This window comes from Myotis myotis, unplaced genomic scaffold (assembly GCF_014108235.1).
Source record: "Myotis myotis isolate mMyoMyo1 unplaced genomic scaffold, mMyoMyo1.p scaffold_m19_p_3, whole genome shotgun sequence".
NCBI classification, from domain to species: domain Eukaryota; kingdom Metazoa; phylum Chordata; class Mammalia; order Chiroptera; family Vespertilionidae; genus Myotis; species Myotis myotis.
In genome coordinates, this window is record NW_023416335.1 from 56430178 (window position 1) to 56444271 (window position 14094).

The 14094-nt window shown below is 37.5% G+C and overlaps 1 protein-coding gene across 10 annotated transcripts in view; it reads left to right on the forward strand.

Annotated features, from left to right (window-relative positions):
• Positions 1-13662, forward strand: part of MYCBP2 (MYC binding protein 2) — a 300098-nt gene extending 286436 nt beyond the window's left edge. For all 10 annotated transcript variants that reach the window (XM_036296929.1, XM_036296926.1, XM_036296920.1 and 7 more), the window contains 7 exons: positions 706-809; positions 1817-2005; positions 2707-2814; positions 4329-4538; positions 7431-7538; positions 8130-8295; positions 12829-13662. In XM_036296929.1, coding sequence (XP_036152822.1) covers positions 706-809; positions 1817-2005; positions 2707-2814; positions 4329-4538; positions 7431-7538; positions 8130-8295; positions 12829-12944 — 1001 coding nt within the window. In that variant the 3' untranslated portion in view covers positions 12945-13662. The remainder of the gene's footprint in view (positions 1-705; positions 810-1816; positions 2006-2706; positions 2815-4328; positions 4539-7430; positions 7539-8129; positions 8296-12828) is intronic.
• The last annotated feature ends 432 nt before the right edge of the window (positions 13663-14094 follow it).

The following is a 14094-nucleotide window of genomic DNA, read 5'->3' on the forward strand; positions in this document are numbered from 1 at the left end:
ACTTAACCACTGAGCCACACCAGCCAGGCTAAAAAGGATATTTTTAAGTTCAATGTATTACTATTATATTTTTAATTTTTCTATCTGTGTTTATAAAATGATCTTAGTCTATATTTTTCAATCTTCCTGTTCTTTTTCATATTATTCTGTTCTTTTTTTTATGGGTCTGTTCCTTTTTTATTTCAAAATGTAAATTTCTTTCCAAATTATTCTATTATCTCTACGTCCTTGGGTGGGAATTCTGTTTTTCAAGTTTCATATTCTCTGATGAGGTTTTCTCCTATGAATTTTAATATTGCCATTGTGGAAAGGTACTTAAAGCTTTATTTCCCTTTGTTTTAAATACTTTTATTCAGTTTTGTGTTATATTTTGTCTGGTATTGTGTTTTTTTAGTGGGGGGCTTGCCATATCTGCTCAACCTGCTATCTTGACTAGAAGTCTAGTCTATTTCTTTTTACTGAAAAAGTATAAATAAATCAGTTAATAATTCATTTGGCTTTAAGTATAGCTCTTCAGTTTCATATCCCTTTTCTTGTGTAATTTGTAATTAGTGTAGCTTACAACCCTTCGGCTTGTAATTGCCAGACTGATTTCCCAGTGATGACAACTGACACAAACCTGGTTTGCTTGTTTGTTTTTAATGAGTTATATTAAAATATGTAGAAAATATTCTTCAGGAGGATTTTTTTTCTGCTTGAACCTAGGCAAACCCACCACAAGTAGCTCAGAAGCATGCCGCTTCTGTGGTTCCAGAAGTGGAACGGAGTTATCTGCTGTTGGCAGTGTTTGTTCTGATGCAGACTGCCAGGTGAGTATCCCAGTAAGGAGAGCATGTATTCCCACATGACATCTTTACTTCATATAAGTAAGAGTTCCAACTCAGCATCATTCGTGTTCTAAATTAGTGTAGTACTCATGTTATGAGTTAAATGCTTTATCAAAGCTGGAAAATGGGTCAAATAAAGCACTCAAGCCCAAACCAGATTCCTTTTGTGTGTGTTTCCCATCGACCATCGGTATATATAATTAACATTTACTTATGTGCTAGAAACTTAAAAATCTATGGGCTGTATTTTCTTTGCCTCTTATAGATATTTTATTCACTTACTTTCCTAAAATAAATTTCCAGTACCTGAAAGTTCCTTAGTCTTAAACATCTATGCACATTTCATGTTATGCAGATTTTTTGTTGTTGTTAATCCTCACCCATGGATATTTTTTCCATTGATATTTAGAGTAGAGGGGGGTGAGAGAAGATCAGAGAGAGAGAGAGAGAGAATGATAGACACATCGCTTGGTTGTACGTGCCCTTGACTGGGAATCAAACCCACTACCCTTGGTGCACGGGATGATGCTCCAACCAACTGAGCCACACTGGCCAGGGCTATCCAGATATTTGTGATGCCTCAATTTAGTTAACAAGAATTTAGATAGTGCCCAAATAGTGAAAGATATCTGTATTTTATTTCATCCCCATTTTGGCCCGAGGGTGGGTGGTGATGGGGAGATTATAAGGCAGTAATTTTTTGTTGATCTGTGGCTATGCATAATAACAAATAGATTAAATTTGTAATTTACTTTTAATCAGTATTCCCTTTATGTGGAATGAAAATTTTTAAAATCACATTAAAACAAAAATAGACTTTGTTAATAATCCTAAATTATATTCAAAGAATAAAAATCACTTTATTGTAACTTAGCCTTAATATGTATTTCCTGTGGGGAAAATATTGGAAAACTACTATAATAGATATGATTACTAGGATGTGTGCTTTTTTTTACATTTTGTGTGCCATTGTAATTCATTTTTAACAGGAATATGCTAAGATAGCCTGTAGTAAGACACATCCTTGTGGCCATCCATGTGGAGGTGTGAAAAACGAAGAGCACTGTCTGCCCTGTCTGCATGGCTGTGATAAAAGTGCCACCACACTGAAGCAAGATGCTGATGACATGTGCATGATATGTTTCACTGAAGCACTCTCAGCAGCACCAGCCATTCAGGTGGTCTCAGCTTTTAAAGTATTAATTGTGTCTAGATTGTCATTGAGAGAAAATGTCCCATTAATACCTACCAGTTTATTAAAGAGAATATTCTGTTTACATTTTGTGTGTTTAGCTTTAATTTGTGATTTACATAATCAATAAAATGTTCATAAGGAATGAAAAACAGATTATCCAATATCTACTCTTTTCTTAATTTTCAATCCAGAATGATACTTAATAGCATTATATAACTGATCTGTACATAATGATGCAATGATACATACCTCCATGCATAATGTACATACATATTAGTAATATAGATGTTACTATTTGCTAAATATCTTTTATATACTTTTACTGGTTGCTTATTTATATTTCCAGTTCTTGTAATTCCAAGGTAGTAGTCTCCAAAAAAGATCTTAAATCTCTAAGTCAGTAGTTTCCTCTTCTTTTTATAAAATACAGAGTTGAGTAATTTTGCATTTTTCCTAACCCAGCTTACTCTCTATAATGTGTCATTAATATATGTATGCTAAAATATTGGGAGCACCTGAAGACTTAGTTAGTGTCTATGAATAGTGGGAAAGTGCTAAAATATCATTGTACTAAATTGCTTGCTTTTTCTCTTATCTCCTTTCAGTATACATTGAATAATCTGCTAGTTACTGGTGTTTATCACTGTTACCTTTGCTTATATTCTTCTCTTTTCTTTATTTAAGCTGGACTGTAGTCATGTATTCCACTTACAGTGCTGTCGACGGGTTTTGGAAAACAGATGGCTTGGTCCAAGGATAACATTTGGATTTATATCTTGTCCCATCTGCAAGGTATGGAAAGAATCAGAAATTATCTACTTTCTATTTACTTTCATCTTTATCTTCATCTTTCAGAATAAACTGTCAGTGTCTCTCAGTGTCCTTCCCAGCTTACTTTTTTTTTACCACCATACCCCATCTGCTCTCTTTATCCAAGTGGTACCTAAGAATATAATAGATCTATTATGATACGTTTCAAAATAGTAATTGTCAATTAAAAGCTAGTTAAATTAAGCATACTGCATCATAAAATTCATTCAAACATCATCAAGCATTGACAGGCATGCATCTCTGTTTTCAGACCCCCTGAAAATTCAGGTCATGTGACATGACAAGGGGTAACTACCAAAAAGAAGAATGAGTCTGTGGTGCTTGTAGGTACTAATACCTGCCATTGAAGAGTAAAAGCTGAACTATCAGTGCCATTAAAACACTTTTAGAGCTCAAATCAGAAAATTTTTGACACATGTCTACAAAGATAGTAATAAGCAAAGTAGCAAATTGTTTTGGCAAGCTAATAATGATTAACAAAAAAAAACATTTAAGAATGTGATTAGCAATGCCATCTCTATTAATTCCTTTTTTTCCCCCCTATTTAGTTCTCCCTGTTTTCTTCATATTTGCAGACTGATATATATAAGGAAAGGCTTAACACAAACAATCCTTGCTTAGGTAAACTGAGAAATAATAAAAAAAGATTGTAGTATTTGTTCTCCCATCTCATATAGTGCCACCAGAAAAAGTCACATTTAAGTGGTATAGAAAATACTACCTGCTTATTTCTACCACCTGACATTCTACCATAGCTCCAAGGAGCACACAGAGAAGAGGTGTCTTATTTGTGGCAGCAAGGTAATAACCTTTTATTCCCAGAACAGCTAAGGCAGCAGGAGATATGTTCCATACTCAGGAATATGAAGCTAATAAAGTGGAATTTTCACATTCTGTGCCCCACTTACCTCCATTTTCCCTGTGAGGCTTGCGAGAACTTTACAAGATTATTTTTTTTTTAAATATATATTTTATTGATTTTTTACAGAGTGGAAGGGAGAGAGAGAGATAGAGAGTTAGAAACTTCGATGAAAGAGAAACATCAATCAGCTGCCTCCTTCACATCTCCCACTGGGGATATGCCCGCAACCCAGGTACATGCCCTTGACCGGAATCGAACCTGGGACCTTTCAGTCCGCAGGCCGACGCTCTATCCACTGAGCCAAACCGGTTTCGGCTACAAGATTATTTTTAAATGGCATTTTCTTTAGAAACTAGAGGCCCGATGCATGAAATTCATGCAAGGGGCTCAGCCCCCACCACTGCAGTGGCTGCCTCAGCCCCCACCCGCCGCGGCTTTGTCCAGAAGGTCATCCAGAAGGATGTCTGTCCGGTCTAATTAGCATATTATGCTTTTATTATTATAGATTTTTGAGTTACCTCCTAGCACAGTGCTTTGGTACTTTGGTACACACTGTTTGTTGAGTTAATAAATAAATGGCTTTCTTAACAGATGTTCATTTTTTAAATTTCAGAACAAAATAAATCATGTAGTATTAAAAGACCTACTTGATCCAATAAAAGAACTCTATGAGGATGTCAGAAGAAAAGCCTTAATGAGATTGGAATATGAAGGTCTGCATAAGAGTGAAGCTATCACAACACCTGGTGTTAGATTTTATAACGACCCAGCTGGCTACGCCATGAATAGATATGCATATTATGTTTGCTACAAATGCAAAAAGGTATGCTATAAATTATACTAAGAATTTTTAAGAACTAGAGATTATCTATATGATTAAAAAGTTGAATTCTGTATACTGATAATTCAATTCTTACATCTTAAATCTGAAGTTAAAAATGAGAAAGCTTGGTACTGTGTTTCAAGTTTAATTTATTTACTTAATTTGTTTTGGGATATTTGTTAACCTCTACAGGCTATTTCCAAAACATGAAATATTTCTGTACATAAGCTACTTCCCATCAGTAAAAACCTCCTGTTTTCCAAATCCAGGTGGTTCTTGAATAAATTTCTCTTACTTGACTCTTTTGAGCATTTCCTCCTTAAATTCTTACTTCCTTGGTTTCTAAGAAAACACTTTTTTAATATCCTCCTTCCTTTCCGGTCATTTGTCTTTAATCCCTCCTAGGGTTTCTTTGCATTCACCTACCTTTTACCATATTTGTTTCCCCAGCACTCCATCCTTGGCCAATAATACCTCCTTATCTTTGATTTACTTCCTGTACACCCATGCCTTTGCCAACCATCTATAATATTATGACCTTCCAAAATCTTTGAGATTTAGATACAAATGTCCATCTGCCTTTCAGACATTTGGATTTCTCACACATACTTCAAAGTCCACATGTCCAGTATTATATTCAACTTGGACTCTCATCTCCAATGTTAATTTACAAAGTCCTGTCAATTTTGTCTCCAAATGTCTTGAGGGTTTTTTTCCCAAAGATTTTCTTTGGTAATTACAGCAGCTTTCTTTCCTGAACTGCTTTTGTGGAGCCCCTAACGCCTCCATGCCATTGTTTATACTTACACTACTACTCATAGATAACTATTTCTCAAATCTGATTGCATCGTTGTTTTGCTTATAAGCCTTTAACCCTGTCCACCCTTCATCTCATCCCCCAAGCTGCTACCTTTTGCACCCTATGCTATAGAATACTGAACAACTCAGCTTCCCAAACTCGGCCATGTCTACTCACTCACTAACACTTCCATGCCATCACATAGGCAATTTCTCTTCATGAAATGCTCTTCTCTACCTCTCTATCTCCTGCTCTGCGTTTTACTCTCACCTGCCACCTACTTACACACATGCTCAGGTGCAGAGCCAAATCTATCTATCATACTTTTAGATTCATATCAAGTTTCACCTCCTCTGCAATGTGCCCAGGCTTACCCATTACCACCACATGATTTAGAAATCTGGCATACATCCATCATAGCCCTCATTATCCTGCATTATGATTACTGGTTCACTTACTCTCTGCCTCACTTGATAAGTTCCGTGAGGACAAAGACTATTTTTTCATTTCTCTGTCTTCACTACTGGTACTTTATTAGACACTAAGTTAATTAGAAAATGAATAAATGAACAAAGGAATCAGTAAATGGAAGATGCACTCCCCGTTTAGCAAACAAAAAATACAGATAATAAAGAGAAGGATAAATAGATAGATGGTAGCCAGAAAGGAAGACAAATATACATACACCCAAGAAAAACCAATACTGTATGTTTGTGAATTTTATTGTTACAAATAATAATACATTATTTCTGGGTGTTTAATGTACTAAACATCATAAATGAATATTGTGCCACCACAAGGATGGCAATCAAATGTCCAGGAAGCCACACAGGGAATGCAGAGAAGTAAAACAGCCGGAATAGACCCCAAATGGAATATTTCTGAGGCCATATTCAGCTAGTGGAAGACCATTTAATAACTCTGTATCAATGCAGCCTGTCTTTTGGCCTGTTTTCTAGTACAGATAATAGATTTATATTGATTCATCTTGTTTATCCTCAATTTTTTGGCTATGGGACATATGCATATAGATTGCCCCAATTATAATTGACCTCATTTGTTTTGTGCCCAGAGCAAATTCAGATAAATTATTTGTTATGATAATTTCATTTATTCAAATATCTGTATTAGATACTGTTCAGTTCTTGCATATAGTATAGCTCTATAAGTATGAGCAGTATTTTGAACAGAATTACCCAATTTGCCTTTGCTTTTTAAAAAATGTTATATGATTAAAATTGATTTTTTTTCTTTCCCATTAGCCTGAGGATTATAATTCTGTACTAATATTCACTTTAGGCATATTTTTTGTTCTCAGTATTAAAATTGGAGAAGTTCTAAACATATTTTTAGAGCAATAAAAAGAAAGATGTTATTTACAATTTCAAAATAATGAAAGACTTTAAAATTTGCTCTAAAAACACATTTTTTCTTTATTACTTAACTAGAGGCTCAGTGCACAACATTCATGCACTGAAGGGGGGGTCCCTCAGCTCAGCCTGGACCTGTGCCCTCTCACAGTCCAGGACCCCTTGGGGAATGTCCACCTGCCGGCTGCAGTCGTACATTCCCTGAGGGGTCCTTAGAACGCATTGAGGCGGGAGAGGCTCCCGCCACCGCTGCTGCAGTCACCAGCCATGAGCCCGGCTTCTGGCTGAGCGGTGCTCCCCCTGTGGGAGTGCACTGACCACCAGGGGGCAGCTCCTGCGTTGAGCATCTGCCCCCTGGTGGTCAGTGCATTTGGTCAATTTGCATATTAGGGTTTTATTATATAGGATATCCTATTTTGATATTTATTTGTAATATTGTATATTATTTTTTTATTTTGCTTTGACAGTACAGTGTTTCAACTTCCTACTGTAAGCATAAATTCATTCCAGAATTGAAAAACCCTTTATTTCTTTAAGAATAAATATAGCTTTATTTCTTACCCTGCTCTGCCCTCTGGGCAGCAATGGGGCCATCCACTTGACATGTAAGGGAGTGTCTGATAGACAATGCTATTTCCTAAGACCTCTTGATCTTATGTCCACTGTGCCCAAAGTATACAGCCGAGTTCTTCCCTGCTGTAATCTCAGTGCATTGTTTCCTAGGCATATTTTGGTGGTGAAGCTCGCTGTGATGCTGAAGCTGGACAAGGGGATGACTATGATCCCAGAGAGCTCATTTGTGGTGCTTGTTCTGATGTGTCCCGAGCTCAGGTGGGTAGACCATTTTATTAGAAATGACAATTTAGAAACATTAAACCTCTAATTTTTTTAAATAATAATATAACCAGCATGGTAGAAATGGCATAGCAGGTTTTCCCACCAACGTTTTCTGGTGTTTGTACAGCAATGTATAATTTTCCAACTTATTCATATATAATATCTATTTTGGATGGGATTTGCATTTTATACTTTTGTCTCCCATAAAATAATTACCAGATTTCACACGTCTAGATTTTCTCCTCTTCAATGAAATCTTCATAGTACATCTATGAGATTGATAAATGAAATATTAATTTTTTAACTTGGCTGACCAGGAAACATTCACAAGGAAATTAAGAAGCTAGCTTATAAGTAAAATTAGTTATAATGGAGCTGGGATTAGAACTTGAAGCTTGTTCAGATCTTTTGGGCAAAGCCACACATTTATTCATTGTTTTTTTAATGTGGGTATCATCAATTTTTGAATCAGTTTTTAGAGTTGTGTATACTCTTAAAATATGAATCACTGAGTTATATATATTGCTACCTTAAGTATAATGAAATAGGTTCACTATAATCTTTATCTGTTTTCTTTTGCTATAGATGTGTCCGAAACATGGCACAGACTTTTTGGAATATAAGTGTCGCTACTGCTGTTCAGTGGCTGTCTTTTTCTGTTTTGGAACAACACATTTTTGTAATGCTTGTCATGATGATTTTCAAAGGATGACTAGCATTCCTAAGGAAGAACTACCACACTGTCCTGCAGGTATGCTTTTAGCTTTTTAAATATGATTATGGTATCCAGTTTTATTTAATGACTAAAGGCCTGGTGCATGAAAATTCATGCACTGGAGGGGGGTTCCCTCTCTTCCATTGACTGCACTGGAGGCGACCCGGCGATCAGGGGAAGGCAATGCCCCATCACACCTCTGCTGCTGCCACTGCCGGCAGCACAAGCCTTGGCTGGCCCTGGTTACCTGAGCCTTGGGCAGCTGGGCAGACGCCATCAGAGGCTTGCCTGTGCCTCAGGCCGTCCCTGGGTGGCTGGGCAGCTGCCATTTGAGGCTCAGCTGTGCCTCGGGCCAACCCTAGGGGACTGGGGGCCTGAGTGGACTGGGGGTCTCCGGGGCGGCAGGCACGCAGCAAGTGGCAGAAACCTAGTTGACACTATCCTGAAGAATCCAAGGGGTTCCTTGGCTCTATGACCTTCTGACTTTCTGAGTGAAGTAAAACGATCCTCATCATGAGTTAGGTTGGGAGCTGTAGTGGAGCAGATTGCTTGGAGGATGAGAAGGAAGTCAACTAAAGATTAGTAAAAGGATTGCTATTTGGCACTAAAGGGCCATGTGACGTTTGAAATTATAATGGGTAACAGAACCATTTAAAGGGATTTTGTGATTTTTATTTTTTTTAAGAAGCCTGGAACAGGCATCATCAAATGGACAACTGATTTAATCTAGAATGACTGGGAACTGGCAGTAGTGAGCATCAGACAGCCAAGGGAATTAAAGAAGCTACTGAAAATACAGTAAAATGATAATCTGTGCAGATCAGGCTGAGAAAAGTCAATATGAAACTAAAAAGAGACTGAAAGTTTGGAAGAGGTCAGGAGGCTGGTGATCACAGTGAGGTGGAATAAGAGGCTTAATGTAGTGGGAGAAGTGGAAGAAGAGCTAAATGTGACCATAGAAGAGAATTTTGCATGAGATGTATCTGAAATTAGTGAAAATACATACAAAACTAAGTACTCCACAATAGACAATGTTGTTAAATCTGGGAAACACACACTTTCATCCATTGCTTATCAGAGTGCAAATGGTAGACCCTGAGGTGCCTCTCAAAATTTCAAATACATCTACCCTTCACCAATCCCACTTCTGGGGGACATACCTACATATGTGAAGAAAAGAAACAAGGAAAAATGTGCAAGGTTATTCACTGCAGCATTGCTTATAATGATAAAAATTCATAAATGATACAAGTATCCACTGGGCGGGGGGGGGAGGGCGGTGATTAAACACTAACTAATATGCACCATTAAAAAAAGACTGAGGATGAAGTTTCTATATACTGATATGGAAAGATCTATAGAAGAAAGTATTAAATGAAAAATTAAGTTTTAAAAAGTACATATAGTATGCTGCCTTTGTAAGAAAGGATAAAATTAATATATATATGTTTATATTTGCATAAAAACACTAGAAAGCTATACAAAAAATTAATAAAATTGGTTAATACTGGGGAAAACGGAAGATGGGAGAGAAATAGGGGAAGAGGTGACTTCTTACTGATTTTTAAACTATGAGAGATAAACAAAGATGGTAAGGTAAAGAAGGTTTTTAAAGTAAGGCTACTGCCCTGGCTGATTTGGCTCAGTGGGTAGAGCGTCGGCCTGCAGACTCAAAAAGGTCCCAGGTTCGATCCTAGTCAAGGGCATGTACCTTGGTTGCGGGCACATCCCCAGTGGGGAGTGTGAAGGAGGCGGCTGATCGATGTTTCTAACTCTCTATCCCTCTCCCCCTCTCTGTAAAAAATCAATAAAGTATATTTTTTAAAAAATAAATAATAAAGAAAGGCTACTTTTTGCTACTTGCTCATGTCAAATGAAAATTGTTACACTGTTCCACACCTAAAAACCTTTTGAAAAAATAGAAGTGGTGGGCTTTAAAAGAAGCAAGATCAGAATAATGTGAGGCTAGAGTGTTTAGGATAATAACCAGAATAGAGACGTGAGCCATCATTTAGTAGGAGGAAGGTCTGGAAGTGAAGGGAGTGAAAAGGGGGCAGGCAGTGTTCTCTCTCATTTGAGCTTAAAAGGAAGAGGGATTATTGAATGAAAGTTGTACGTTAGTGGTCTGGAAATAAAGGAACCAGAAAAGTCGATCTTGCTTCTTGCCCTTATGCCATGCTAGAACTGGGGAGATAAAGAATTTTTAAAATACTAAAAACAAAAAGGAAGTTTGCTAGTCTTGAAACAGGTGTTGCAGAGAACACAGTGGCAGGTAGTCACTGAGAGAAGGAGGATGGGCCAGGCAAAGGCAAGGCCTCCAGTCATACATGCACATGCACGTGATCATCCAGGTCTGCCAAGAAAAAGGACTTTGCCCTATAAACAATTGTGAATCACAGGAATGAGGCAGGAGAGGTGGTAGAAGGAGGAAACTGACGTTGATCCTGGGCATTTTCACATGTATTTTCTCGCCTAATTTTTACAGCCTACCAGGTAGATAGTATTATCCCCCACATTCACAAATGGAAAATCAAGGCCTAGAGAGGTTAAATACCTGGCCTAAGATCATACACTTAGATTAAGGTATGCTTTTCCTGTCTCTCATATTCCGCTCACTCATCCATTCATTTAGAGAACTGTAGATAATTAAAGGAGAACTAACAGTGATATTAGGGGAAATGGTTGTGCAGTTTACTTAGAAAGACAGAAGGATCAATTCTCTGACCACTGTCAACCATTAATTTTAATTAATATGTAGATGAAAACAAGAGTCTGTTTAAGAAGTTAAATAACCCCTCTGTCCATTCCTTTTTAAATTATTTACTGACAACCTTCTTTGGTTCCAGGATACTTGTGCACATGAGCAAAACAAGTCTTTTAAATAATAGAAAAATAGGGGGGTTTTTTTGTCCATTTTTAAGCCTAGTTTATTTGATTATCTACAAATGTATCTTTCCCAAAGTGTTGCTTCCATATTATCATTCATATTTTAGGCTGATTAATTTTTTTTAAATATATTTTATTGATTTTTTACAGAGAGAAAGGGAGAGAGATAGAGAGTTAGAAACATCGATGAGAGAGAAACATCGATCAGCTGCCGCCTGCACATCTCCTACTGGGGATGTGCCCGCAACCCAGGTACATGCCCTTGACCGGAATCGAACCTGGGACCTCTCAGTCCGCAGGCCGACGCTCTATCCACTGAGCCAAACCGGTTTCGGCTAGGCTGATTAATTTTTATTTGCCTATAATCTCCCTCCCATATACTTTTCAAAAGAACACTGATAATATCTTCCCGTTTTACCAATGTATGCCTTTTTTTCAGAGAAAATGGAAGGGTAGCATGGCTTATTTACACTAAAATTTCTTTTTACCTGAAAAATATCCTATATAATAAACCCGAATATCCTATATAATAAAACCCTAATATGCAAATCAACCAAATGGCAGAATGACCAGAGAAACGACCAGTCACTATGATGCATACTGACCACCAGGGGGCAGACACTCAATTGAGTGTTGAGTGTCTGCCCCTCAACAGGGAGGCGACCCATGGCAGTGTCAGATTGGGGGGGGGGGGGGGGCGGCCAGCAGACAGCGGCAGGCTGCCAGCCTAGGTGGGTCCAGCGGGGGTCCCCCAATCACCCTGCCCACCAGTTGCCCCACAGGTGGCCCTGATCACCAGCCAGGCCTAGGGACCCTACCTTATATATTGGGAACAGTCTCTTAGATTTAAAAATTAACACCTGGGAAGGCTACTCTAACCCTGAAAAAACAGGATGATGCAGCGATGACCTGCATAGACTCTGGCTTGCACATTTTGTGGTCAGCCCTGACTCTGATACTTATAACTGTGTGACAAAGCCAATTACTTAACTTCTCTCTGCTTCAGTTTTTCCACCCATAAGATGGGGAAAATGGTACTATTGCCTCAGAAGGATCATGTTATGTACTACTTTTTATAATCAGGGCAAAAAAAATGTAGCTGCCCATACAACAGCAAGATGCCTTTCACCTGTATGAAAAGTATGGTCACTGATGCATGCAGCGTCCCAGATTGTGGGAGAGATGTCCGACTGCCGGTTTAGGCCCGACATCCCCCAAGGGGTCCCGGATTGCAAGAGGATGCAGGCCAGGCTTAGGGACCACCCCCCACCCCAACTCCAGTGCACAAATTCCGTGTACCAGGCCTCTGGTTTTATATAAAAGTCTGTATTTTCTCATCCAGAATAATTTCCTGCTAGACTAAATTGAGGAATTTTTGTGACCATTTTTGTTCATTGCTCTGCTTTAAAATGATGAACCAAATTCATCATTAGGGCTTATCGCTAGTCAGGATGCTATGGTTAAGGGACCATGTCCCTTCTTCGACATATATATCTGGTATGTTGAGTTTTTTATGGAGAACATTTTTACTTTTGTGGTTAGAAAACAAATAACTTTGTTATTTTATATTTGCATAATCATTGTCATATTTCTCTGAATAACTTAGCAGCGACTTATATTTACATTAGGTTTATGTGAATATATTTTAATTATATTCTTTTGCCTCCTTCAAAACTTACACAGGTCCCAAAGGCAAACAATTAGAAGGAACTGAATGTCCACTCCATGTGGTTCACCCACCTACTGGGGAAGAATTTGCTCTGGGTTGTGGAGTGTGCAGAAATGCTCACACTTTTTAAAACACTCAGATTCTTTTGTCTGTGGATAGAAAGGTTGCCTTCATCCCCCAAGCAGATGTGGTGAAGTTTAAACGGCTCAGGATAAGGACGGGACCATTTTTACATCCATGAAAATGAACCATTCACACACAGTGCAAGAAGGATGCCAAATACCATGTACATAATTCTTGCTATGGAAAATTTCCCCATTAGTTTGATTTCTTTTCTTTTGAGCCAAGACATCAAACTTGTGAGGTGTTTGCATGTGGCCATTACCGTCATTGGCCTGTGAAGCATTGGGCACTTATAAGTAATTGATATAGAAAGAATCTCCATGCTCAAGGACTAAGAATGATGTTGGCTTTCAAGCAAAAAAGAAAAATAATCATTGTTTATTGTATACTGCCTTTTTGTAATCCTGTACAATTGCATCACGGGTGGGGATAAAAAGAAGAATATTCTGGTTTATTTCCTAGACTGTTATTTAAATAAAAATTGTGTTAGGATGGCATATAAATGTAATAAGTATCACAGTGTAAATAAAGATATCAATGTTTGTCCTCTATAATAATTACTAAATTACAAATGCAGTTTCATTTAAACTTCTAGGTTATGTTTGAGCCTGAAATTTTAATGAAGTGCAATACTGAGTGTGCCTCATTATCTTGCAGCTGTAAACATATTGGAATGTACATGTCAATAAACCACTGTACATTTTTATACAGTGATAAAGCATAAATATTGTGTGAAGTATTGCTTGAAACAAAATTTAAATATCTTTAAGGTCTAAAACTCCATCCAATTTTCCTTGGAAAGAAAGTTACTAACACAGCACAATCATAACGTGTATAACTATTGGGGAAAATAACAGTAGTAATGAAGTACAATGTTGGATCTTAATTGAACACTGGGTAGAAGATATATGTGTTTAGGAAATTGACCAACCTCTACCTTATTAATCAGTACCTTTTAGTACTTTCGAAAGAGTAATAACAAAAGGTCCCCGTGTCTAAATAAGATGCATCTGAACCATCACTATAAAAGAAATAATGCTTTTTAAAAAATACATATTTCAAGAGAAGATTATACAAACTTTTTTCCTTTGTAGTGTGTAACAGTGCCTTAACGTTACAAGCAATTTCTAATTGCCCAAAGTGTGTGAAAGCAAGAC